The 27,900-nt window shown below is 41.9% G+C and overlaps 1 protein-coding gene across 3 annotated transcripts; it reads right to left on the reverse strand.

Annotated features, from left to right (window-relative positions):
* Positions 1-485: 485 nt before the first annotated feature.
* LARP6 (La ribonucleoprotein 6, translational regulator) lies at positions 486-27,900 on the reverse strand. Of its 3 annotated transcripts, none has more exons than XM_072148078.1 (3): positions 27,441-27,900; positions 2,795-3,005; positions 486-2,074 (listed from the first exon to the last, which is right to left on the reverse strand). In XM_072148078.1, exons 1-3 carry the CDS (start codon positions 27,662-27,664, stop codon positions 1,025-1,027), a joined length of 1,485 nt encoding a protein of 494 aa, XP_072004179.1. In that variant the 5' UTR covers positions 27,665-27,900; the 3' UTR covers positions 486-1,024. The 3 variants fall into 3 exon arrangements, with proteins under 3 accessions (XP_072004179.1, XP_072004180.1, XP_072004177.1); XM_072148079.1 differs by lacking the exon at positions 27,441-27,900 and adding an exon at positions 17,441-17,591; XM_072148076.1 differs by lacking the exon at positions 27,441-27,900 and adding an exon at positions 8,339-9,428.

Raw genomic sequence — 27,900 nt, forward strand, 5'->3', positions numbered from 1 at the left:
TTTCTGATATTTATCTTATACTTTCACCTCTGGAGGGTATCCCTTGGTGACTTGTCTGCTACCCAACACATTTATTGAGTGACGCAAAGGATTAGCGCAACAAGGGTTAGCTTGTAGAGGAAGTGCAGGGGTGCGGACATTCACTATGGTTAGATCCCACCACTTTGGCCGGAAATTGAGGTTGTGTGGCTACATGACTGTTCACCACTTGTCGAAGTTTGGAACTATATACCCGCTTCATGTATGACATTCATTTCTTGGTTTAATGAGATTTACGAGAAGTGTCCGAGGTAAAACTGTTCTAGTTGCTCATGGCAACTAATCAGAGCTCCGATTTAATTTAATAAACAGCTGTGGGAAAATGAAAGATGAGCTCTGATTGGTTGCCATGGGCAAGTAGAACAGTTTTACATCAGACACTTCTGATAAATCTCCCCCAATATTATTTTCTTTGGTAGCCAAAAATTATAAGACAAACACTTGAATGCTTACGGAAGTTCATTTAATTCACAGCACGGAAAATATACATTCTTTATACACATCTGTCTTTGGAAGTGTACATTGAGAATCGCAGAAAGACTGACAAAATCCTATTGGATAACCTAATTGCCAATGGGTTTTGGAGATTATGCAACCTGTTGCGTTCCTGGCCTTAATATATTCAGGTAAGCGTTGATGAATAGCAATTGCTTCAGATACCCAGTAAGATTGACATGGAAATTAAAAGGATTTAACAAAAACTAAAGAAAGAGAAAAAAGAAAAGGAAAAAAGTCAAATAAAAATATAATGCAGCATAACTGCTGCCACTGTACAAAGTATGTGTACCCATGAAAAATCAGATAAAAAATAATAAATACAGACTTCTTATCAGTCTTTGTAGAAATCCATTTCTTTCCAGGTAGAAGCTTTTCCAGCCCTGGAATACTGGAGGTTCCTCATGCACCATCTTGCATACAAGGGACTTCAGTACTAGTAGCTGGTGTTGACAAGTAGAATTGCAAGTCCCATAAGGTTATATGGAATTCATAGATTCTGCACAAGCTTATTCCTTTCTGTTCCATTATGAAAACCCTTTGTACCGTCAGGACCTCTTGGTAGCCTCAGGACACCAGGCGGCAGCCCATCTGCATTCTGGATCTTCCTCCCAAGCATTGGACTACAGGCTGGACTCTTTTCCTGTGTGACTGTTTGGGCCTGCCTTCTTCTCTGGACCCATGGGCTACTTGATGGTGTGATGCTGCTGTCTGAGGAGTACTCTGTAGACCTCCGCGAAACTTCAGGGCTCATGCCATCAGCAAGAGGGGAATGCTTGACACCTTTACGCTGGCCACAAGGACTACTCCAAGGGCTATTTCTAGGGGAGGCATTTGGACTCAGGTGATTATTTGGGTAGGCAGATGGGCTCAGCTTATTGGTTGATGGAATCTTTCGGCCTACCATTGGCGAGTTGGGATTGCTATCTGGCTCTGAAGTGCTATAACCTGTAGACTCATCACCTATATACTGTAGCTCTTCCACCCTTTTATTCAGAGACTTGTTTTTGCGAACATTTTTTGAGTCTTCTTCTTTGCTTCGGTCTTTCTGAATCTTTTTCTTTGGTGGCTTCATGCCTATTAGAACAACCTTAATCCCGTCATCCGTGTCACTTTCAGCACTGAGGGTTTCGTGTGCCTTTATTGCTGCCTCCACTTCCTCAAACTCAACTATTGCACAATCCTTGGTCCCAACCTGAGTGTAACGACTGCTAAATCTCTTCACATCTGATGGAAGATCTCTGCCAGGTTTTAGAATGCGTATGGAGGAGATACTTCCAAAAGCTCCAAAACTCTTTAGAAGTTGCTCCATTATCTTTTCCTGCATTCCGCCATTTTCTTGCTCTTTATTTAAACATTGGAGCTCCGGAATGAAGTGAAGGTCATAGACCAAGAGCATTTTGCTAGGGAGGTTCTCACTAGGAAAGACTGGAACTGGAGTTTTCCGTCTTACTTTCCTGTTGTCTTCATTTAATTCAAGTATATCAGAATACCTTAAAGCATAGGCAGTGGTCCTCCAGTCACGGGTGAGATGCTTTACCTGAAAAGAACACAACATTATCAATTCTTCAATTAATGTAGAAATTTTAGCAAAGCATAAAACAAAAGGCCAAGAATATTCCTATCCAGGATTTTGCCTAGATGGCTGCAATGATGATCTGTCCATACACCTCACATGACTGCTGCTGAAGCTGAGTGAGATTTACGGACACATTGCTGCAACCCAATGAGCATAACCAATGCCGCAGTGCTGGATGGGATGGGTGAATATGCCACCTATTTCATTACAATTGCTGGATAAAGAATGGTAAAACAGAAAATCAGACTTATCCAACCTTGGAACAGCTGTTACAGGGGTGGCAGATGGGGAGTCCTTGCATCATATTCTTGTATGATGCAAGGACACACCTACTTTACTTGATACATGGGATCTGTCCAATTTCACGGACTAAACACTCAGCCGGCCTAACATTCACATGCCTGGGTTTAATCAATGAGATACTGCACATATTTTGCAGACTGTTCTAATGACTGACATAAAATTCACAGCAGAAATCCATGCAAATTTCAAAGCACAATCTGGACAAAAGCATGTAAAAACTGCGTGTGCTACGAGCATATTGACCACAGATTTACTGCAAGTCGGGTGAGCATCTGCACCTATGTACACTTAACATTCCAGCTACATCCAAGTCCTATTCTGTATAATTTGTCAATATGAACACACAGGACAAAAAAAAAAAAAAAAAAGTAAACTTACCTTTTTGAAAGAGGTAAGTAGTTTTACACTGACAAATCCCATCTTGTTTCTCCTGACATGTTTCAATAGAAAGGCATCTTTCTCCAAGTTCTCATCCGAGAGGTAGTACTCGATCTGTACAACAAGTTTCTGGATAAGTTCTGGGTCTGGGGGCTTCCAGTCCTGGTCAAGTTCATCTCCGTCATTCTCACCCCCACTTGTGGCTGCTCCACTGCAAGACATCAGGAAAGAAATTGATTATAGTGTAGTGTTGGTCATATTAGATTTCCTGTTGAGATGCAGCCAATAATCCAATGTGTCAGATTTTATAGTGGATCTAAGCCTTTCCACAAGTGGTTCAAAATTGTAATATACAGTATCTGTCTAATATAAAAGATAGGGCATTTATATAGACAAAGATACACTATGGGCTCATCAGCCAAGAAGGAATTTCACGTGCAGCTATTACATGAATAATCTTGAAGCTACCATTGTATAATATATTACATGGCCCTCCGCTTCCCTGCCTCATGTATAATACTATCCCTTTTATAGGATACAAGAGCCACCTCTGCCATGCTCTTGACTCAAACTACTCTGTAAACCTGCCTATGTGTTCCCATTCATCATCTCTTCTAGCAGTATACAGACATACGTTTATGGCAGCCTGCATCGCCAACTGTATTCAATACATTAACAGGTTTTATCCATTAGCACAATTGGGATACGTCCATATGTTCAATTTTTTAGATGCAGTTTTCAATGTCAAAACCAGGAGTATACTGAAAAAAATGGGACGGGCAGCACATGTCAATTATTTGGTCTCACTTGTTATTATCCACAGCTGCTTTTGGCTTGGAAAACTGCATCTCAAAAACTGAATGTGTAATTGCACCCTTTATAAGTGTGCGGTCACACAGTGCGTTATTGGTCCGTTCTTGGACCGCTTTTAAACGGACGGAAAGCGCATGCGTTTTTGGATGTTTACTATGTGCTTGGATGGTTTGAATTCTGTATCCTTTGGATATGCATGCAATCCGTAACCAGCACCCGGTGTCCTGTATTGTTTAAATGCATAAACAGAGTCAAAGCGGTACATGTGACTGCGGCCTTAGTAGTTTTAGTAGGCTCCTAAAAAATCCCATTGTTATATCCGGCAACATAAGCAAAAAACAAGGGGATCAGAAGTCCCCATACGTCTGGATTCAGAAGAGATCCAGTACATTATAGAACCACTAGAGATCCAGCTGGGAGACATTTACTAAAGCAAACAGGGGAAGGGAAGTAGAGGAGGAAACGTACACCTTAAAGCTAGGAAGAAAACTATTTTATTTCCCAACATTTTAAGATTCAGTCCTTCCCCCACAAAACTATTGCTAAAATACAATACACCAGAACTGCCCTGTCTGACAAGGGGAGAAGGACAAGCTTAGGGGCAGCAGATAGGAGATTCTGTCTATACCAGTCCTTACTGTGCACATTCCATGTTACAACTTGTCTGGCGCAAGGATTATGTACTTCACATTCCTGTAACAGTTCTTCAATTTCTGTGAAATCTTCTGAACATATTGTAACTTGGAGAGAATACAATGCTGAGTCTTGTAAACAATATTTCATCCCAAAAAAGTATTAGAAATCTCTGAAATCTCACAGAACGTTACTTTATATTGAACTGCAAAATAAAGCGGAAACTATAGATGAATGTATTACACATGTGCTGCAAGTCTACTGGAGCAGGAGCCCCCCTTACATAGGACCCAATCTATGAAAGGTCTAAGGACCGGCCATCATTAGGGGCGTAACTACAGTGGTAGAATGCATAGTAGGCGCTATGGGACCTGCAGTGTCTGGGGGCCCCATCTGACCTGACACTGAATGATACACATGTACAGCAGAATATATATAACATATGTGACATATATAAGGAAAGACCCCATCAGGCACACTGACCACATACTGGAAAACCCCTTTTCACAGGAAACCACATAAACTATCTACTAGAATAAAGACAACATCCTGACCTAAATGCACAAAACAAGTAAAAAAAAGTAACCATTTTGCTGCCAGGCTTCCTGCTTTTTGTACAAATAAAATTATTGCATATACTCGGAATGAGATGATAAAGCGCTTATAGACCCCCCTATATATGACAACCAACAAACATGGTCACCAACTGATAGAGCTTTAGGGCGCGGTCACATGGTGCGTTTTGAAGCACATTACAACAGCTGATGAGAGGTGATTTACCCAATGACAGTACTGTTAACATTTGAGTTTACAAAACACATGGTTAACGCATGTGTTAATGAGGTGTTTGTTTTAACACATGTGTTAACATTGCGTGTACACTGCATTTTGTAAACACAAATGTTAACAGTAGTGTGAGTAGGTAAATCACCTCTCCTCAGCTGTTGTAATGCGTTTCAAAACGCAAGGAAAACGCAACCAAAAAGGACCAATAACAAAAGCAGAATGGGACCAGGCTACTTCCTACTACGACAAGCAGGACCCGCATAGAACTGCAGCACAGCCGGCCGCAGCCACCTGATAGATCTGTACTGCAGGAGGGGCGAGGTGAGGAAATTTTATCAAAAGAGTTTCATGGCAACAAATGAGAGAAGCTTTCACAGTCCCACAGTAGTTTGTAAAATGAAGCGGAGGTCAGAGCAAAACGGTTCCAGTTGCTCCGGGCAACCAGACAGTTCTGATAAGAGAAGACCAAAACTCTTGCAATTCAGAACAAGCCTATGTTTAGGCCTAAACACATCTGCAATTGGGACAAACTATAGAGTTTACAGAGTTTTCTTTGGTAGGCACAACAGAACCCAAAATGTTTGCAATTAAAGCCACAGTTGGGAGTTGGAGCTGTATATGTCTTTACAATGGGTGAACATGTACTTTTCCCACTTGAATAGTTCAGACCCCATCATGTACACATGTTGCATCTCAAGTGTAAAGACATATGCGATCATATTAAATCTAACTGCTATGTGCGATTGATCTCAAGGCACTGGATTCTCCTGCCAGACACTCCTATTGAATGTAATGCACTGCACTGTATGACTTACATGCTGGTTATTCAGTGAACCTCACACACCACTATCTGCTGGATCGCACAAGCTGTTGGTTCCCAGGTAATTTGTCTTACATGTGATCCAAAAGCCAGCGCCAGGAATGAATGTAATAAACATTGAGACACTTTTTATAAGACTACAGTCCCCACCTCACCATTTCTCCTCAAAATTTCCACAACCGCTGCTTACAGTTTGCATAGGGGGGCAGATAAATGGGAACAAAGGCCTCCTGTGATCAGGTCAACCTCCTGCCCACCGCTTCAGACACTGATACGTTGTGTTTACATTATGTTTTCTTGTGTTTATGTAAATACAATGGGGGAGATTTATCAATTTGTCCACACCAGAATTCTGGAATAATTTGCACACTAGCCCTCGGGGGCAAGCCTCTTCCCGAATTGCGATATGCGTTTTCGATGAAACGCATGCGATCATTAAACAGCACCCGGTGTCTTGCATTTAACCCCTTCAAGCCACAACATAAGGTTACCCAAAGTTATGGTGCGGCAGCGGGTGCATGAAGAGGGCTCACAGGCCTCTTCATACTCGCTGGGTGTTTGCTGCATAGTGTGTCAAAAGCCCACCACTAACACCCACAATCTGCAATTGATCATGGATGTTTACCATTGAAATCCCATCGGGAGCACTTAAATGCCTTTGGAGCGTGGGCGCTGGCATTCTGGGCCAGATCAGGTGGTGTGGCGTTCCGTTGATATGACAGCTGGGAGTCTATGTGAGACTATCGGGGCGCGTTCACACTAGGGTTTTGACCTGCGTTTTCATTGCGTTTGAAAAGCATATACAACAGCTGAGGAGAGGTGATTTGCCTAATTACATCACTGTTAACATTTCCGTTTACAAAATGCATCGTAAACACAATGTTGACGCACGCATTAACAAAGCGTTAACGCATGCGTTAACATTGCATTAACAAATGTAAACGCTAATGTAATTAGGCAAATTACCTCTCATCAGCTGTTGTATATGCGTTTCAAACGCAATGAAAACGCAACCAAAATGCAACGTGTGAACGCGCCCTCAGGGTGATGGCACACGTAACGTTTTGAACCCGTTTTTGGCCAGTTTTTGACAGGTTTGAATTAAGATAATTGGTCAAACTTGTCAAAAATTGATGCGTTTTCAAAAAACGCACGCGGTTTTTTAACGCATACATTTATTGACAGACCGCTTAAAAACGTGCCAAAAATGCGTTCAAAACACCACCTGTGCCATCACCCTTAGGCATTTCAATGAGCACAATCTCTAACAACTGTGCCATATTGTCATAGATCAGCAGGAAAATCCCCATATACTACAATACAGTAATATTGCAGTATATGGCAGGATCCATCAAGTTCCCTAAGGGGTCTAAAATTGCAGTAAAAAAAAAAAACCCCAAAAGCACAAGTCACTCCCCTGAACAATGTCCGATTTAAATATAAAAATGGTTATTCCCGTTGGTGAACCCCTTAATGGCAAATAGCGCCAAAAATATCCAAATCACCACTAACATTTTGCAACACAATTTTAATAAAAATAAATTTAAATTTTTCAAGTGGAGTACAAAAATGGAAATGCAAAAACAAAAAAGGTCTGTGTCCTTAAAGGGTTAAACAATACAATACTGATCCCATGTATTTCACTAGAAATGCATATGCCATCCCCCAGGGTGGTAGCATTGTGTTTGTGTACATGTCCCATCTATAACCACTCAGCTTTCTAAGCAGAGGGGAGTGGTAAGGGCATTCTCCCCTCTTCTGCACCCGGCCGGGTGCTCGCTCAGGGCGCATTCTAACCTTCCGCTAGGGTCGCATTCATAACGGGAAACGCATTCAATTGATAACCCCGAGCCCTGCCGCCTGTGCGCTATTGTTGTGCTACAAACTAGCAGATCCATGCCAGTAGCCTAAGGCCATCAGCACACGTGGTATTTTGAACTTGTTTTTGGCCCGTTTTTAAGCAGTCCGTTAAAAAACGCATTCAATTAGGGTAATTGGAAGAACCGGTCAAAAATGGATATTTTTTTTAACGCATGTGTTTTTTAACGGACTGCTTAAAAGCTCCCCAAAAAGTGGTTCAAAACGCCAAGTGTGCTGCCGGCCTAAATGGAGGGTTTGAGAGCAATTCTGTCATAAACTAGACCAACTAATTGCTAAACTACTCCAGATACATCACCCAACATGATTTATCTAGTGCTAAATAAGACTGGAGTCTGACTCTGCACTGGTCTATTCACCAACACTATTCTACAAATTTTAGCACAGTGTTAGATAAAGGGGGATATAACAAAGCTTTATGACTCTTTGGATGGAGATGTGCTAAATATTGTGACAGTTTATATTACATCCCTTACTAAACTTTGGAATAGTAGGATAATCAGCACAAAATCTGTCACCTCAGATTAAATGTGACCTTTGATAGTTGTATGTGCTATAAGGTGACCCTCATATTACATCTCCCCCATCATGTTCTAAAAAGACGTGTAGAATACCTGGCCTTCTCATGTCTGCCGTAGTCCTCGTCACTGCAACTTCCTCCTTCTGTGACTCCATTCTCCTGGTCACCAGTATCTGGACCTGTATTTATTATAATTCGACCTAAGTGATTCCCAATTCCATAGCATTCCATTCCTGAGAACGTGCCAAACCCTAAACCAACATTGAGAGCTCCTTTCCCAGACTGAGCTTGTGACCACCTCGCAGATCCAGAAACCATTTCCTCAGTGGGTTCTAATGGAAGCCACACATCCGAGTCAATGGACTTACTAAAATTCAGAGGAGAGTCCACTGAATCTTCTAGGTATCCAAATATACTATTCAGTTCCTCATCAGTCTGACACTGCCCAACAGCTAAGGGGGAACAACCTTCTGGTTCAAAAACACTCAGCAAGTCTTCTTCAAAGCTTTGGTCTATATCTATTCCAGAACACACAGCAGAGTCCAATAGAATTCCAGGGCTGAACTCAAATTCATCTATCAAAAATTGGTCTGCTTCATGCTCAGGCACTTTTGTTCCCAAACTACTCTCAAAATGATCACCCTCTAATTTTGGAAGAGGCTCAAATCCCTCTTTAACTTCTGAAAACTCAATGGTAGAGTCTACTGTAGTCGAGAATCCAAACCCCATTTCAGCATTAGAGCAATGATTGTCCATCGCACTTTCATCTGCCTGCATTATGACATCAGAACAATTAAACGGTTTTGGGAAACCTAGGCTCTTCTGTAAGGTCTGCGACAAAAACGGAGAACAAAAGTGCCAGTCCACAGATTGCCAGATTGCCCAGAACCAAGTACTTATTCCGCAGAGAAAGGCAACTGGGCCAACATGTGAAACACAAGCCGCATCTGGTCCACTGGCAGCCGGATCCGCCTGATCAGAACAGTACAGCGACCCCTTTTTCCTTCCACACAGACAACCAAACCACTTTCTGTCACTCCTCTGGCCCGGGCAGATCACATCCTGAACAGGGAAAGGCAAGTGAGTTAAAAAGCAGCGGGCAAATGTATTCATCAACTGATACATGTTGAGTGCGGCCCTATCTAATATAACCCCTGGTCTGGTTATATGAAAGGGCTCTGCCCTCTATCAGCTCTGCTTTATATAACCTAGGATCTTTAACCCTTACTCAGCCAGACAAGTGAGGTGGCTTGTTTAATCACAGGTGAGGTCCTCCTGCATTCATCACCCTGTCCTGCAGAGCCAGGGGAATACTGCTCCTTCCGCAGGTAAGTGAGTCTTTGTTGATTGCAGTTGTAGTGCACGTTGAGGGCGCGTTCACACGTTGCGTTGTGTTTTTGCGCATTCCACTGGCTTCAGGCTTGATTACATGCTAAGATTACATTGCGTTTCCACTGCATCTGCTAAAACGCAATGTAACCTTATCATGTAATTAAGGCTCAAGCCAGTGGAATGCGTCAAAAACTCAACGCGACGCATCGTGGGAATGCGCCCTGAGGGTGCAGTCACATGTGGCGTTTGCATTGCGTTTACAAATGCCCAGGGCTCGGCCTGAATGAATGAGGCCGGAAACCAGAACCCAGAGCTTTGCATTGTTTCAATACAACTTGGCTAAATGCGATGGAAACGCACTGATACATCAACGTGTGACCACAGTTGGAGCCTTGGATTGCATTTAAAATGCATGTGAACGCGGCCTTGTTCTCATGTGGTGTTTACATTGTGTTTTGAAACGCAATACAACAACTGAGGACAGAATATTTGCCTAATTATATGTTTACAAAACACAATGTTAACACATGCAGTCATATTGGGTTTTGTAAACACAATGTTAACAGCAATGTAGGTAGGCAAATCTCCTCTCCTCAGCTGCCGCATTGCTTTTCAATGTAAACGCCCTGTGTGAACGCAGTCACACGTTCCGCTAGGCGTCCGTTCATAACACTACGCTAGTGCACGGGGGACGGTCCTCGGCCCGAACGCACATGCGTTTCCAGGGAAACGTATGCGATCGGCTTATCAATCGAAAACACATGTGCGTTCGGGCCCAGAACCCCCCCCCCCTGTGTGCTAGGGTCGCGGTATGAACGGACGTCTAGCGGAACGCGTGACTGCGGACTTGCTCAAAAACCATATCCACTTATAGTAAAACTGTGGCTGTATTCACACATGCCGTTTTTGGATGCTTTTTTTAATTGTAGTTTTGGATGCATTTGAAATGCTGCCATTTTTATTACCATGTAAACGGCATGTAAATTTTCACAAACGTATCAAAAAACGCCAAATGTGAATGTAGCTTTACTGAGGGTGAGGTCGTAGGGTGCATTTCGGTTGCGTTTTCATTGTGTTTTGAAAAGCACTACAACAGCTGAGATGAGGCGATTTGCCTAATTACATTACTGTTAACATTTGCGTTTACAAAATGCTGTGAAATGCATGTGTTAACAATTATTTTACATTGTGTTAACACTTTGTAAATGCAAATGTTAACTGTAATGTAATTAGGCAAATCTCTTCATCTCAGCTGTTGTTTTAGCAGATGCAGTGGAAACACATTGTAACCTTAGCATGTAATCAAGACTGAAGCACAATGCGACGCAACGAATCGTGTGAATGCGCCTGAAGCCAGGAAAAAAAAAATCTGTATGTATCCAAAATGGCTTCAGTGAAAAAACAATGTTGTGAATAAAAAAAACGCCAATGTGAATCCATCTTAATATTGCACTTTTGTACCAGATGGATAGAGATTATCTAAAACATGAGGAAAACTAGCCATGGTTCAGGGCGCGTTCACACGTTTTGACCTGCGTTTTCATTGCGTTTGAAACGCATATACAACAGCTGAGGAGAGGTGATTTGCCTAATTACATCACTGTAAGGGCGCTGTCCCACATTGCGTTTGCAGGCGCAGACCAAACCACGCCCACTGGGGCGGTCCGCGGTCCAATCGCATCGGCGTTTCTCTATGTTTCTATGGAAATCGCCGATGCGATCGGACCGCCCCAGTGGGCGTGGTTTGGTCTGCGTCTGCAAACGCAACGTGGGACAGCGCCCTAAGGGTGAAGACACACATGGCGTTTTTGGGCCGTTTTTACTAAGTGCGTTTTCAGATCGTTAAAAACGCATGCGTTAAAAAACGCATCCGTTTTTTAAAAACGCATGCGTTTTTTGAAAACGCATCCGTTTTTGTCAGTTTTTCCAAAATTGCGCAATGAAAAACGGACAAAAACGCATGCGTTTTTAACGATCTGAAAACGCACTTAGTAAAAACGGCCCAAAAACGCCATGTGTGTCTTCACCCTAAACGTTTCCGTTTACAAAACGCATCGTAAACACGATGTTAACGCATGCGTTAACATTGCGTTTACAAACGTAAACGGTAATGTAATTAGGCAAATTACCTCACATCAGCTGTTGTATATGCGTTTCAGACGCAATGAAAACACAACCAAAACGCAACGTGTGAACGCGCCCACACGTACTGTGGTCACACGTACTGCTAGGCGTCTGTCCATAACGTGGCGCTAGCGCAGAGGGTGTGGTCCTTGACCCGAACGCACATGCGTTTCCAGAGAAACGCATGCGAACGGCTTATCAATCGCATGGGTTTCCCTGGAAACGCATACGCGTTCAGGCTGAGGACCCCCCCCCTGTGCTCTAGCGTCGTGTTATGTCAGGCGGTAGTGTGACCGTGGCCTTAGCTTGCGGTTATATGGCAAATCCACAATTGATCTGATTCTGAGAAACTCACAGGTCATGATTATCATATTTACTACTATGTGACAAATGTCCTTTGACTCATTTTAATAACCAAATCTATAGCACCTATAGCCTTTAAATACCCATGCCATGGTTGTGTCACACAAAACATGGAGTGTTTTTGCCGTGTTTTTAAACGCATACAAAACGCAAGTGGGAGGGAGTTTGGCTAAAATGCAATTCTTTGCGTTCTGATGCAAACGCATATGCGTTTGATCAAGCCCCCTCACCCTTTGTTTTGGATGCGTTTAAAAATGCGATGAAAACTGCACGTGGGAAACTGGCCTCAGGCTGCGTTCACACATGGCTTTTACATTGTGTTTTGAAACACAAGACAACAGCTAAGGAGAGGAGATTTGTCTAATTATATTGCTGTTAACATTTGTGTTTACAAAATGAAATTGTTAACCCCTTAAAGACCACCTTCAAAAATCTATAACTTTTTAATTTTTCCGTGTAAGGGGCTATGTGTGGGCTGTTATCGGTGTAACAAATTGCACTTCATAGTGGTGGTATTTAATATTCCATGCCCCTTAGGAGAAAAAATGCATTTGTACATTTTATTGTCGATTTGGTTTTTATGACTCCTTTATTCTTTGGGTTGGTACAATCACGTGAATACTATTTTTTTTATAGGTTTACTATGTTTTAATAGATTTAGAAAAAATTAAAAACTTCTGTACAAAAAATGTCTTTGTTCCGCCATCTTCTGAGGCTAATAATTTTTTTATACTTGTGTGAGGTTTTTTTTTTTTTTTTTTTGCGGGATGAGTGTTTTCTTTGCTACCATTTTGGGGACTTACGATCATTTGATCACTTTGTATACATTTTTTACAAAAAGTGTCATTTCAGACATTTGGATGTTAGGTTCCATTGCAGGGTTCAACACCAGGAATAACCGTTATTATATTTTTAAGATATCTTAGGTTGCGGGGGAGGTTATTAGATATCATCAGTAAAATTGCTATATACTGCAATACAGTACTATTGCAGTATATAGCATAAGCAATCATAGTTTGAGGAGTCAGACTCTGCTGTGTTAACGTATTTTAGAGTCTGAAATAATAATAAAAAATTTTTAAAAATTTTTTTTTAAATCACCCCCCTTTCCCTAGAACACATGTAAAAATCATAAACACGTTGGGTAGCGCCGCACCCCAAAATAGCCATTATATCAAAATATAGAGAGACCGGCTGTGACCACAATAACAGAAAATAGTGCCAAAATTTGCCATTTTCCCAATCGGGAATATTTGAATTAAAAAAATTATCAGATAGGTCCCACATTGATATAAATTAAAACACAAGCATGTACCGCTGAAAATGACACCTTGCACCTTTATACCAAAGGGTGAAAAAAGTTATTGGCCTTGGAATTTGACAAAACGGAAATTTAAAAAAAAATAAACTAAAACCTATATAAATTTGGTATCCCTGTGATCGTATCGACCCAAAGAATAAAGAGAAAGCATCATTTGGAGCTTATCAAGAAAGCAATAAAAACGCTGCAAATGTTTTTTGTTTGTTTTTGTTTTTTTTTTTGTCAATTTCACACTTGGAATTTTTTCCAAGCTTTCCAGTGCATTGCATGGCTTATTAAATGGCACCACTAAACAGTACAATTTGTCCAGCAGATAAAAAAAACCCTCACACATCTCTGTAAACATAATAATATAAAAGATGAGGGGAGTACAAAACGGAAACGCAAAAATCCTGTAAGGGTTAACATCACAGTAACATTGTGTTTTGTAAACGCAAACTCTAACAGCAATGTAATGCGACAAATCTCCTCTCCTCAGTTGTTGTATTGCATTTCAAAATACAATGTACGCCATGTTTGAACGCAGCCTTAGGCCCCTTCTACACTAGCGAGTGTGATGCGATGAACTCGCATCACACTCGCAACGCAAGCTGCCGGGAACGCACGGCCCGAACGCTGCACCGTGGGAGTGAACTCAGCATGTCAGTTCACTCCCGCGGTGCAGCGTTCGGCCCGTGAGTTCCCGGCAGCTTGCGTTGCGAGTGTGATGCGAGTTCATCGCATCACACTCGCTAGTGTAGAAGGGGCCTAAGTGTGGCCAGGTTTGAAATGGAATGAAGGGGAGCTTGGATGGGTGGTAGATGTGTTTCCACTAAAGCTTGTTAGCTAGAACGAAGACCATGTGTATTGTATGTAAACCTTGCAAAACATCTGTAGCTCATTACAGAACTTATGTATTTCAAAACGCAATGTAAATGCCACGTGTGTACATAGCTTTAGATATAGAAAATATTTTTTATTTTATTGGACAATATTCATGTATATTTCTATATCCCTTTTTTAAATGTATGTGTATGTTTGTTTTTTTACTTTATGTGTCCAATGTGGTCATTAAAGACCCCTGGGACATTTTTAGTTGTGTTTTTGTTTTTTTATTATTTTTTCCTTACATGTTTTCCACTGTATAACTGGCTGTCAGGATCCAGTTAAGATACCTGTGTGAAGGGTTATCTCTAATACAAAGAAAAAGGGATAACAATCTGATTGACAAGGGTCTGACTACAGAAATCTTCACTGATCGCAATCTAAGGGCAGGTGCACACAAACACCTTGGTCCGTGGGAACTGTGCCATGAGAAGCTGACTCCTACAATATTGGATGGAGTGGCAGGGCACATGCTTGCACAGCAGCTCCAACCATTAGTGACCCCATTCTTCACATCTCTTCCCAATGTTCTAGTAATTGTTGGTTGACGCGGCAGTTGGACACTCACCGATCAGCTTTCCTTTAAAAGGGTTGGAGGTAGGAAAACACTGCTGCTTCCTCCAAAAACAGCTCCTCTCCTGACCATGGGTAGTGAGAGTGCAGGGGTATGATTGATACCCCACTGAAATTCATGGTCTTCTCTGACTCCTGTTTTCTCTGACTGTCTTTGTCCATAGGGGGATTTATCAGAGGTGTTTGAGAGCAGAACTGCTCCAGTTGCTCATCGCAACCAATCAAAGCTCAAGTTTCATATATAGCTCAACTTTATATATTAGATGTGTCCATAAAATAATCCCATAGTATGTTACTTTTGTCTGCCAAATGCTTTGTGTGTACTAATGGTTATAACCCATATGTATGAGGAAACTGACCTATATAAAAGTCACGAGTCCAGCAGATGTACACAACTGAAAAGTAAAGTAACCCATTCCTGATTATAAAGAGAGTATCCTGGGTTGTGAAAGCAAAATCATTCAGACTTGCTTAGACTCGAGCTCTCCTTCTGCTGTCAAGCGAAGTGTATAGAAGTTACATACCATTCTGTAAGTGGTTTGGCCTGTTTTACATCTGCTCTTTTTTTAGTCAATTTCTTAAAGCTTTACTAGTGCAGGTCAAAATAGTAAACTTTTATAATACACTTAATTAAAGAAACAGTAGCTTTGCTTTCCCTGCAATGAGCAGTGTATCTGAAAACAGTTCTAAAGTCTAAATTTAGCAGACATTTAAGGAGAGAAGGCTAAAGCATAACTCCTTACGCTCTTGGAGAATATATTTGACTTGACATTTCAACTCTATAAGGAGATAAGTCTAAGAAGTCACTGTCGGCAAGAAAATGTATCATTTGAAACTTTAAAGGGGTTGGCCACTAAAATTTTTTCACTGGGGTAAATACACAAGACCTTAATAGGGTCTCCCATATAGTACTTACCCCTGTAAAGTTTCTATGTTCCTGAGAGGAGAAGTAAATGTATGTCCTGTAAGCTTGTAAAGTGCACTACCCCATGCGTGGGTGATTTGGGAACTGGCAGATGCCTTTTCATAGCTTTCCTTAGCTATCTGCTGTATATGTGAGTATGGAGATGCGCTGCATGCCATTCAGGAGGCTGCTATAATATGGCACAAATAGGATGCCAGGCATCAATCAATAGCTTTCACACAGAATAAAACCTGGTTGGCAAAACTGTTCCCTAAACAATTTTTTTTTTTGAGTTTCTAAATGTTTGATACATAAATCCAACCAAAATGAACTTCTATTTATGGGAACTTCTGAAATTCCTTACAAAAATTTCCTGTTTAATATTCACTATCAAACTACATGCATTTATAACATAATCTACTGCAAGAAGACCTCTACCCAATGTTAGATGTACTGTGGATGCAGCCACATATTACGATCCTAAGCATGCTATCTAATGATCTTCTCTGAACCTACTGCCCCTTAAAGAGGACTGTCGCCCTCAAAAAAGGCACTAGGAACTGCACAGTGTTACAATGCTAGCGTTATTGGATTGTACACTGCACTGTATTCGTGAGGGGGCAGGATTAGGGGCGGCAGTCAACTCTGGCCTATAGAGTTTGATAACGCTAGCATTGTACTACTTTAGTAAGCAGATCCTAGTGCCATTTTTGAGGGTGACAGGTCCTCTTTAAAGGGCTATTCCCACGAAGACAAGATTCTTAAATATACTCAGGATAACAAAATAACACATTCTCCAATTCACTGTTATTAACAAAAATACAGCAATTCTCAGATATAATTCCAACTTGTCTCTATCAGTCCTGGTATATACAATTTCGGTTGCCCGTGGACCCACCCCTCAATCTTCTGACTTTAGGGTCAGGGAGGACATATTTTCCTGTCTGATGCTGCCAGGGCTGCTCTCTGCAGTGGGCCCACCCTTGCATTCCAGACTTCCTGCCGGCAAACAACACATCACATCGTGAGGAGAGTAAATCTATAAGCTACAGGCAGATACGGTCTTTATCCAGGGGAGGGAGCCATATAGCAGAGCGATGTGTTTGTTATGGCTGTAATAGAAGAGCTAAGAATGTCATGTGTAACATGCATCCCTTGGATCTCATCATCTCTGAACTTTCAATTCTCTTTTTCTGTGTAACAGATACTAGTATACTGGTAAGTAGCTAAATGAACGTGTAGATAAACCTGTACCCTGATACTCTAAGCACATTGTTAGCACACAGCATCTCATAGCACAGATGAATCATTAAGTGTCTCCTTTGTTATAGGAGCTAAAACACCAATAAAACTGAGTAAAATTGTAAAGAAAGTGGGTTAAAATAATCTTTATTGTGTAAAATTCACTAGGGGATTAAAATTTGAGATTTCTCTTTCATGGGCAAACCCCTTTATAGTCCTTAGGACAAAGGGGTCTATGGCAATAATGGATTCCTTTTGTACCCTATTTGTATAATAATGATATTTATCATGGATGAATACTCAGTTATGTGACTAATGGATGTCAGACGTTGAGATGTTGGTCCTTCTGGTATTTTACGTTATAGGCCAACTAATCTGCATCTGACGTCTTCGCTGCCACATATTCCAATAGTATAAATCTATAGTGAAGTAAAGTGAGTTACACTAGAACAACGTCTGCTTTGGCACATTACCTGAAGACACTGTGTGATGAGAGGCTTCTGAACATCTGGTCCCCCGACATTACACTGATCAGAAAGCAGTAAATCCTCTGTACATTGTCTGCGGAGCACTGGCTGCCTTCATTTAATTAGACCGCTTTACTCAACCCATTATGTCAATATGACTTTGCATTTCTGCGCCAGACTATTCTGCCAGAGATTATGATCAGCGTGCAGGAGAGACACTAATCTGATTATCAGTTCCCTAGCAACAGATTCCACTTCATCTGCAGTGTTGTTTCTAGTCCCCAGCATCATCCCTCCAGATATTTAATTTCCTAAATCATAGGTGTCTATTTATCACAGACCACCAGCTGTACAACTGGGCAAAACACAAGCACTGGTAGATGTGCCGTCATATGGGCAAATCACATTCTTCTCTATAAAATGCAGCTTATTCAGTAACGTTACTCATCATTCTAAAAAAAAACTTTTTTTTAGAACTTGTAAAAAAAAAATCCATAACCTTTGCACATTTAAGAAAAAAAAAAAAACTCTATACCTACCTTCTGACACTGACAGCCATGAGCTAACAACTACTGATATAGTTCCATGGCAAAGAAATTCGCTAAGAGGAGGAATTCACTTGCAGATTTTGATCCTTCAGTCATTAACAGGTAAGCAAGAAGCCCCTTCCTCCATGCAAAACGGTTGTACCACTATGATGCAAGGAATCTGGTCCTCTGCACTGTGGTCAGTCCGAGAAATCCGGCCAGCACATGGTCTGTGATTCATGGACGGTCCGCAGCCATGTGTTAGGCTTCACCCTACCAGTTTCCTTACCCAACCCTTGTGCTTTCATGGGCCACAAACAAGGTATCAGCTGTTGGTCTGTTGGTTGTGGCGTGTGTATCATTGGCATGTGTTGTCCAGTAGCATGCTAATCACAGTATAAAAGACTGTCTGTGCCACAAACACAGCCAGAAATCGGACCTGCTCTAAGGTTTGTGGCTTGGATGGTCAACACCATCCAAAAGACCATGCAAGTTCAAGGAGCCTTAAGCTGCCCACCTAAGTGCACCCTTAGAAACAAACTGGACTGAAAGGCACACTGGGCGAGTTACAAATTTGAGGGCCACAGTGGAGAGAGTCGTCTAGTGTCCATTTATACATCCCCCGGTGAATTGGGCAGTGGGTCACAAGGAAAGATGATGAAGCAACCACCTCCCCATGCACTAGAAATCTAGAGATTTCCACCTCTGGATGCAAGCAAATGAGCATGTAGCACTTTACATAAACTTGTCATGTATCTCGCCAAAATTGTATAAATTTAATTTTTATGTATATTTTTTTTTGAAAACTAAATAAAATGTTGTCATAAAAAAAGAAACAAACTGGAAGCATTGCAATGGGTTGTGTGTATTTGGATGAGTGTCTTGCACAGGAACTAAAATATAGCAGACACTTTGCCTTTTTTTGATGAGAAAACTGTATGAGGCGCTCTGGTATGATATTGAGATGAAAAACGCTCCTTTATCTCTAGAGCATGTGGGATCCACTATGTGTTGTGGAAGCCTTAACCTAAGGGCATGATTCAGATATTTTGCACTTGATTTTTAACCAAAATTAGAAACATTCCTCTTTTAATAGTAATTTTTTTTAAGTGAAGCTTTTGCCAGAGGAGTACGTGACTCATTTAATGTTTCTGTGGAGCTGGCTACGTGAAGCTTGATCTCCGTTTTATAACTGGAAAACGGAAATATAAAAAAAAAACGAAAAAAGAATCAACATACACTGCATCAAATCAACATACACTGCTCAAAAAGTGTACACTTAAGCAGCACGATGTAACACCAAGTCTGGTAAATCAATCTGTCAATTTAAAGGTAGCATGAGACACTGTCTACACAATATCCACAACATGGAGCAGATACTAAAATATGTGGGGGGGGGGGGGGCATAGGAGGGCAACAACCTACCTGCAGAACCGCTAACTCTTCCTTTGTGCATGGAAGAAACAGGAGGAACAGTGCCAGAGCCCTGTAAACAGACCTCCATCAGGCCTCTAATATCCATGTGTCTGCTCAAACTGTCAGACGCTGGCACCCTGTACTCTTCACGGATGACAGCAGGTTCACACAGAGCAGGTTCAGCACTGTATAAATGTAGGACACTCTTTATGGCCTATGAATATATTTAGGGAACCAAAATCTAAATGTCTGAAAAAGATATGAGCAAATATCCAGGTCCCTGATAAAGCCATAGACACTACACTACCACTGTAATCCTTTTAGCTACAATATCATTTTAAATGTAATATGATTTGTTTAACCCCTTAATCACCAATGATGCCTTTTTAAGTTGGTTACTAATTGGTCTTATTTTAAGAGTGCTTTATATTTAGTGCAATTTTAAAAATCTGCATGCAAGATTGTCCATCTGTGGGTTAGATGTCCTACTGTTGGTGTTAGCTGGGTACTCACAAAGAGTAAACATAGAAAGTGCAAAATAACGTTAACAATTGGATTGGGAAATAATGCCCTGAATACATCCAGGGATGTAGAGGACGCCATTGCTATGGCTTGTGTTATGAATGTATCTTTGTCTTTAGTCCGTTTTCTTTCAGATGGCAGCGACTTAATCTGTTCTCCCACAACTTGTCCTCGCTGGGGATATTAATGATAAATAAAAGCATTTTCAGCAGGAAAACTCAATCCCCCTAAACACGAATAAAACAAGTTTTTACAAAGAAATTATAAGCATTTGTAAAACCACAATTTAAGAATGTCACTTGTTAATCCCTGGTAACCCAATATCTGGGGACATGAGTCATTCTAGGAGACTAATTACTGCCTCCCTGCAGGTTTACTGTACACTTCAGGGAATATTACAGCCGGAACAGATGATCCCCGCGGGAATGATCTGCGATATATGGCTACCTGTATGCACACACATCTAATAGTAGGAATATGTATTGTTTGGAGACTATATTTAATTGGCATTCGGTCATATGTTTTAGAATTCATGTACATGCTGTGACTTGGTGTTAAATTAAAATCAAGGTTTGTGTAGAAATGAAATACTTTTCCAGGAAAAGTGAGAACAGATTTCAAGGCTAAATGATAACAGGGAGAAGGAAAATGTAACACAAGTAAGTGGAAAGCCAAGATGTAACATTTTTGTATCTTTTTGTGAATAATCATAGTAAAAATAATTATATACAGTGTGTATATATGTGAGAAACTCTACATATGTGGAAAGCTCCGATCACTGCGGCTTTATTCATAAATGTTCTATTTTTTCAACACTAAAATGTACAAATAAAATAAGACATTACAAAGTCATAACAGTCATATGGAACAATAGGAGTGAGGGCCATGAGCTTACATTCTAAGATTATGAGGGGGTGACACGAGGTATAAAAGCTTGTATAATGGTCCGGCCATTCTTTATAAGGGAACGGAATAAAAATTATTTAATAAAATATTCTACTGCTTGAACCAGTCATCAGCCGTCATCTTATATACAAAATTACTGTTAGATCAAAGGGCACAAGTTGGGAGATAACTGTGCCCTGGCATAAGGAGACGGACAACCAGTGCAGTGACTGACATAGACTGGAGGAACCTGTGTAGCGCCTGGTCTGAAAGACCAGCCTGGCTGCTGCACTAAGAATAGTTTGTAGAGGAGAGAGTTTAGTGAGTGGAAGCCCGATTAGTAGGATCCTGGAGTTCAGCTATAGCAATGAGCAGAAATCAGCAGCAAAATCCATATATAATGCTGCAGATTTTGATGCAGATGACCATTTATCCGCTTCATATGTGAGGAGAAAGAAACACCAGTGGCCCAGCTGTCCGTAAAGGCAATCTAAATGGATTATATGAATGGACTCCCCTGGGACCCTCAAATGGAAATCTTGTTACTAGGAAATGGCTTTTCTATGTACGTAGCCACGTGCAGACAAATTATAATGTTGTCAGAGGTTGCACTAACCTTTTTCCAGAAGGGTAATGATTTTTGAGGAGTATTTTTAGCTGAGGAGGAGTATGACATTTTCAGTAATACAAATATATAACTCCAAGAAAATTGTTACAGCCCCTATTTTCTGTACTTAAATAGCCAATTGAAACTATTATAAGAGTACATCTTGTATTAAAGTGGTACATAACTTTTTGGTCCATGAAATCCGTCCACTACATTTGTTCATGGACCGACCATAGCCACGTGCCACTTGTCCAAGAGTAAGTACCATATATACTCGAGTATAAGCCTAGTTTTTCAGCACAAAAAAATATGCTGAAAACCCAAGCTTGGCTTATACTTGAGGAAAAAAAATAGGTTTTACCAGGTTTTTGTGGTAAAATTAGGGGCCTCAGCTTATACTTGAGTATATATGGTAATTGGAAATAGTTATAAATCGATGTGGGTCCAAAATCCATAGCCTGCACTGATCTGCTAATATTATCAGAGTGTACAGAGACAGAAGCAGACAACTTGTAGTAGTGCTGCCAGGTCAATACATATGATACACCAGTTGTAAGATCCCTTCACTCAATGTGAATGAAAAATTTGACCCAAAATCTGCAATACAGATTTTGGAGCAGATTGGATGGCAGGTACCAAGGTAATTCAGATTTCCTTGAGTTAGCTGACACCCTGTGTATGCCGATGCCAGCCCAACTCCAATTTTGAACTGAAGAGCCAACAGCTCAGCCTCGGATATATCTGCTGATGAGCGGCAAGGGGTTTAAAACACAGCTCCCAAACAATTAATAGACCCCCAGCCTTCACCCTCTGAGAGCAGCTTTCACATATGGCAAAGAAAGATTTCTGAGCTAGAGAACTATGACTTGCATAACTGGCAAACCATGGTTTATAGTGCCTGGGAACAGTTGGTCCAAATTAAATGGCTGCATAGAATATATCTGACCCCATCCAATGCGCAGACTTCCCTCAGATTTGTGTACTAAATGCGGGGACTGGAACCTTTTTCCACATGCCAATGTCCATCCATTCAGGTTTTTCTTCTGGGTCTAGTCACAATGTTTTTCAGGCCAAATTTGAGAGAGTTCTCTTTTGTTTACTAATGTTCTATGATGGGAAGGTGATCTTGTTAAACTGGAAACCTGCCTAACTACCCATTTGCTAAATGGATCTCGCTGATCAACGTGGATCTTCCGGTTCACAAATTCGCTTATGCTGCTATAGGCATCCCAGATCGATTCTCTCTGATATGGCATGTTTGTATTACTAGTCAAACTGCTTCATATGTGGAGGAGAATTGGCTTCTATCTTTGTGTATGTGGCTTTTTTTGCAACATTTTGTCAAATGTCTCAAGCTACTGCAAAATGTTGCATTTTTCCAAAAGGGTAATGATTTTCCCCTCATCATTTTTGATAAATATTTTTAACCGAGGAGGAGTATGTAATTTTCAGTAATAAAGAAGTCTCCAGTATGCAAGGGCAAAAAAAATTAAAACAAGAGTTAGATGTGAGAAACATCAACCATTCTGCACACCTACATAAAATGACAATGCTACAAACAGTCCATGCTCCATAGACAAACCTCAAGGACGGATTCCCATTGCATCCAGAATGCAAGTGGGAGGGGGTTTGGCCAAAAAAAGCATGTGCATTTCATGGGAAAAGCATATGCCAGCAGTACCGCCAATGTTCCTGAATATGCAGAGCATTTAGTAACCTATTCGCTACATTTTTAATAACCTTTTAGCAACAACCAGTCATAGCCGGGTGAAAGTAAAATCACTAAATATTTCCAATGGAGCATGGACATAATAAAAGTGAATGATCTTGTCTTGTTCATCATTGGGAATGTGGTATTAGCTATTATCACTGCTGTGTAGTATTTATCATTCCCTGTGCTATATCCTATATCTTCCCTGATCCATCAGCCAGAGCTGAGCTGCTTCTTCTCCACCAGACACATCTCCTGGAGCTTGTGCACGACGTGATCAGATGACAATACCAGAGATACAGCAGGTATGGCTCTCTGTAAATGAGAAAGGGCTGGCAATTAAGATAATCTGGTCTATCTGCAGCCATCCACGGCCATTGATTAGTGTAAAAGCCAGATCTCACATAAAGGACGGATCAATAATTCCCTGTTGCTGGCGGCTTGACAAAAGGCAGTTTGTGATAAGTCCTGGGGATCCCTGTAGTGTTTATCCTGAGAAGATACTAGTTATACATGCAAATTACATAGATGGCATCACATGAATGAAGCCGCTGTTCCGTCTGATCCTCTTTATACTATGTATTGCTGTATACATCAAACCTACCCTGAAATCTTCCAGGTTACAGCTAGAGAATGGAGAACTGCTGTGTCAGATTACATTAAAGGGGCTTTCCTCATAAAATATTGCTGTAAAAGTGTCAGGGATTTCAATTTACAATTTCAATTTTATTATTTCAGGTAAGGGTTAATGTCTGCAAATTGCCTAGTTAAATAAACCTGTTCGCCTGGACATGATCAGGGCAGGAATTGCAGAAGTAAAATATGTTCTTATTACTGTAAGTCTATACTCAAATTTGAAGATTTTTCTGGGCCAAATTCCAACTCAAAAATTCCCCAAAATGTCCTGTTAATTTCAGTGGGATTTAGTAAGCAACCTTTTACCCAGCTGGCTTAAAAATTGCCCTGATCTGCCATGCCATGTTTAAAGGGGTTGTCTGGTGGTTGACAAAATATATTCTCTTCCTAAAACAGCTCCTCTCCTTATCGTGGGTAGTTTGTGGTATTGCAAACAAGCTCGATTCAATACTATACAGCTGAGCTGCAATACCAGTAATCACCACAGTTCGGCATGGCACGTTTTTAGAAGAAAACTCCCATGTATTCTGATCTTCGGACTACCCCTAGGTGTTGGATAACAGGCTAAAATCGTAATGGGTGGTCATTTACCTGCTGCGGATAGTCACAGCAGGTAACTGAGCAGAAATCAGAGATTTGGATTTTTGCAATAGGATCTAGAGCAAAAATACACAAATTTTCAAATATGTATTTTTTGCCATGTAAACGGTTTCTTGTAAAAAAAAAATATAAATATAAGTGGGAATATTTAGTAAATATCTAAAAGAAAACCGTTATTGCCCATGGCAACCAGTCACAGTGTTGTGATTGGCCGTGTTTCCTTTTAGACAGTAGAACTATTCTCTCACAATTTGACATCCCAAACTGTAAATTCTCTCCCCCCCCCTCCCTGCATCCCCACAAATTCATAATGTTTGTTGCTGGTAGTCCAGCATTGATGCCCAGATTAATACAGTCACATCTGACACTAGAAAACTTACTACTAGTTACCGTACTTACTTACTTACTACCCACAACCTGTCCCTTTCCAGGGATGTGAAGAAGCAGTTTAAAGGAAACCTACCATCACGGACCTACCTAGTAGGGTAGATCTGGTGGCAGGTTTACCTATTGTAACGCAGCCCAATCTGTATTTTAACTAATCATGCATATTTATATGATAAAATATATTATTATTTTATGGGGCTACTTGGGTGTAGTGAAGTCACGCCGTGGAGCGGGAGCTATGAGTACACCATGCCCCAGTAGCCTCTCCGAATCCCTCCTCCCCTCCTGTCTTTAGCAGCATGCGCAGAACTCTGGCTTCTCTGACGAGAAGGAGGGATTCAGAGGCCACTGGGCCATGTAGGAGTGGTAGCTCCCACTCCACGGCGCGGCTACTCCACATCCCAGGAGCCTAAAAAACAGATAGTCCTGCCACCAGATCTACCTTATTAGGTAGGTTTCCTTGAAAGGGGTTGTCCGAGACTTCTTAAAAAAACAAAAGGTGGCTGGGAGGGGGCTTCTTAAAAAAATAAAGATTTACTTACCTTCCAGCGCCCTCCAGGTGTCCCACGCTGCTGTCGCTTTGGTCCGCGCGCCATGTCAACAAACATGGCCGAAGCAGCAGTGGTGGACTCAGCTTCTGGCCCACCATGGCCAACCATGCCCACCCGTGCCTATTCATAGCATTGTATATATGGGACGGATAGTTGTCCGGTCCAGCACTGCTCCCGAGCCATGTTTGTTTACATGGCGCGTGGACCGGAGGAACAGTAGCATGGGACACCTGGAGGGCGCCGGAAGGTAAGTGCATCTTTATTTTTTAAGCAACCCCCTCGAGCCACCTTTTTGTTTTTTTTAAAAAGTCTTGGGACAACCCCTTTAAAGGGTTTTTTTTTTAGAGATTGAAACTCATGGGTGGGTTTCTTTCAAAAACAGCTTCCCTGCTGACCATGGATCATGTGCGGTATCGCAACCAAGCTCTATTCATCTCTATACAGCTGAGCTGCAATACTGGCACAGACCATAGTCAGGTGTGGCACTGTGTATAGGGAGAAAGAAGCCATGTTTTTTTACCCTCTCCGGACAACCTTAAAATTTACAGTGTGGGATTCTGGTTTATGTATGATAATAAGGAATATTATGTAAGCTAATAACCCAGTCCTTGAGAGTAACACTCAGCCATCTATCAGTCACTCTTTCTATGCCATCTACCAGTTCAAGTAAAATTGTGCCAACTTTTGAAACTTTTTGAGAATTCCCCCCTGTAGAGTTCTGGGACCGTCTTAGGTGCTTTCTGAGAATCCCTGCTAATGAGAGTGCTTTCTAAACGCTGTGTTCAGCAGTTTACCAAACTTCCTTAGATATTGAATGGAGCATCGCCATCACTAAGAGAGAATGGGACACCTCCCCCTTTCTTCTTTTTGTGACCATTGGGGGTGCGGAGAAATAAAGATGAGCCATAAGTTGGCTAATCAAGTTTTACCACTTTTTTTGGTCCTGCAAGATATTTGCTGTGAGCGTGTAAGAGGCCTTTGTAGCTCCAACTGCGTAAGTGGATAGGTTATATATAGCTCTTACAGCAAACTCTTTACATTCCTAATGTACTGCTTGAGTTATGTCTCATTTATAGGATTGTAGCAGGAGGAGGGGCATTAGTATATTTTTAATGTCACATTCATATACATTGGACACCTACATAGATGACATGGCTGTCTCTCTAGATGTGTGTCCATGTAGGAACCACATTATACAGAGGGACATTACAATGAAACCATTGGCACTAGTCAAGGGGTGGAATATATTAAGCAGAAAGGGATCAATCAGTGCATCGATCATGAAAAATGGACAAGCTGATAAGGGAAGGTGACTATAGGACAATATACAGAACACCACTAGTCCTCCTCCTGTCACCAACATGAATGACCTCTGCCACAATCTCCCATGGGCTTTCCAATTTAACAGGAAAACGCCTTTAAGATGACTGTGACAAAGGCTACAAGTGATGGCTGGGTGACAAGGACATTGGATGGGTAGAGAAAGGTTCAGATCTACCTAAAGTGGTCCAATACAAGGACTGTACAGGTGAACTATCGGCAAGGTCATGGGGTGTTACATGTCACCACAGGACACCTCATATTGTACCGTAGCCACAGGCTGGCCAAAGTGCCAATCTTTCAGTGCCCTTTGTATGCCACACTGTGAAGATAGGATGGGCTCAAGGAACGTGATGGAGAATGTCAATGTGAAGAAGAATTTGTGGGATGCCCATGGAGACTCCTCTCACTGCAAGGACCTTTATGAGGTCTCCACGCCAGGTCTGGATGGGTCAGCACTAGGGGTACAAGAGCCGGTCTAACTCAGCCTATAGATCTATAACATAACAGCCTTTGCCCTCTGTGTACTTGGCATGATGATGACAGCTCCTGTAAGAGGCTGGCATGGCTGACCCCTGTGCACGCAGCATTGTTATTCTGTGGGCATTGTCAGCTGCTCCCTGCGTCACTGCTGGAGGATGGGCACACACTGACATTATGGGAGGGGGTGGGGCTGCTCCAGACCATCACTGGAGGTCATCACGATAGGAATCGCATGCGATCTGTGTCTGATGCAACAATGTTGCTGATGCGAGGGTTGTACGTGCCTGGCGCAACACGTGTAAGATTGGCTGGGATTTAACCCCTTCCCTGGCATTAACCCTTGGCGGTCCGTGGAGAATACCTGTATCTGTCGCCGCGGCTGTAGTCGTCCTCGCTGCAGCTCCCTCCTTCATGGCCACCTCTATAATCCACAGTGTCCGGCTCGTCATCCTCCGCCGCTTCTATGGCCACCCTGATCTGCACCTGCGTGCCCAGGTCCCATCCGCTGCCCACTGCCCCCGATGCCATGTCCAAGCAGGGCACGGGCAGGGACAGGAGCTCGGTGGCTGGCACAGCCTGAGACATTGGTTCCCCCGTAGTGTCAGATGATGGGCAGGGAAGGCGTCAATGCAGAGCCTGCCAGACCCTTCCGAGGAGCGGGCGCTGGCACTGCCGCACACTGCAGAGCCCCCTCCAGCTGCTGAGAAGACAGCTCCGGTCACCCCCTCCTCCCAGCCGCCCTCCTCCTCCTCTCACACTGACAACCATCCGCAGACACTTCTTCTCAGGGACGGGCAGCAGCAGCCAGGAAAATAGGCGGC

Source organism: Engystomops pustulosus, chromosome 4 (genome assembly GCF_040894005.1).
Source record: "Engystomops pustulosus chromosome 4, aEngPut4.maternal, whole genome shotgun sequence".
In the NCBI taxonomy this organism is placed as follows: domain Eukaryota; kingdom Metazoa; phylum Chordata; class Amphibia; order Anura; family Leptodactylidae; genus Engystomops; species Engystomops pustulosus.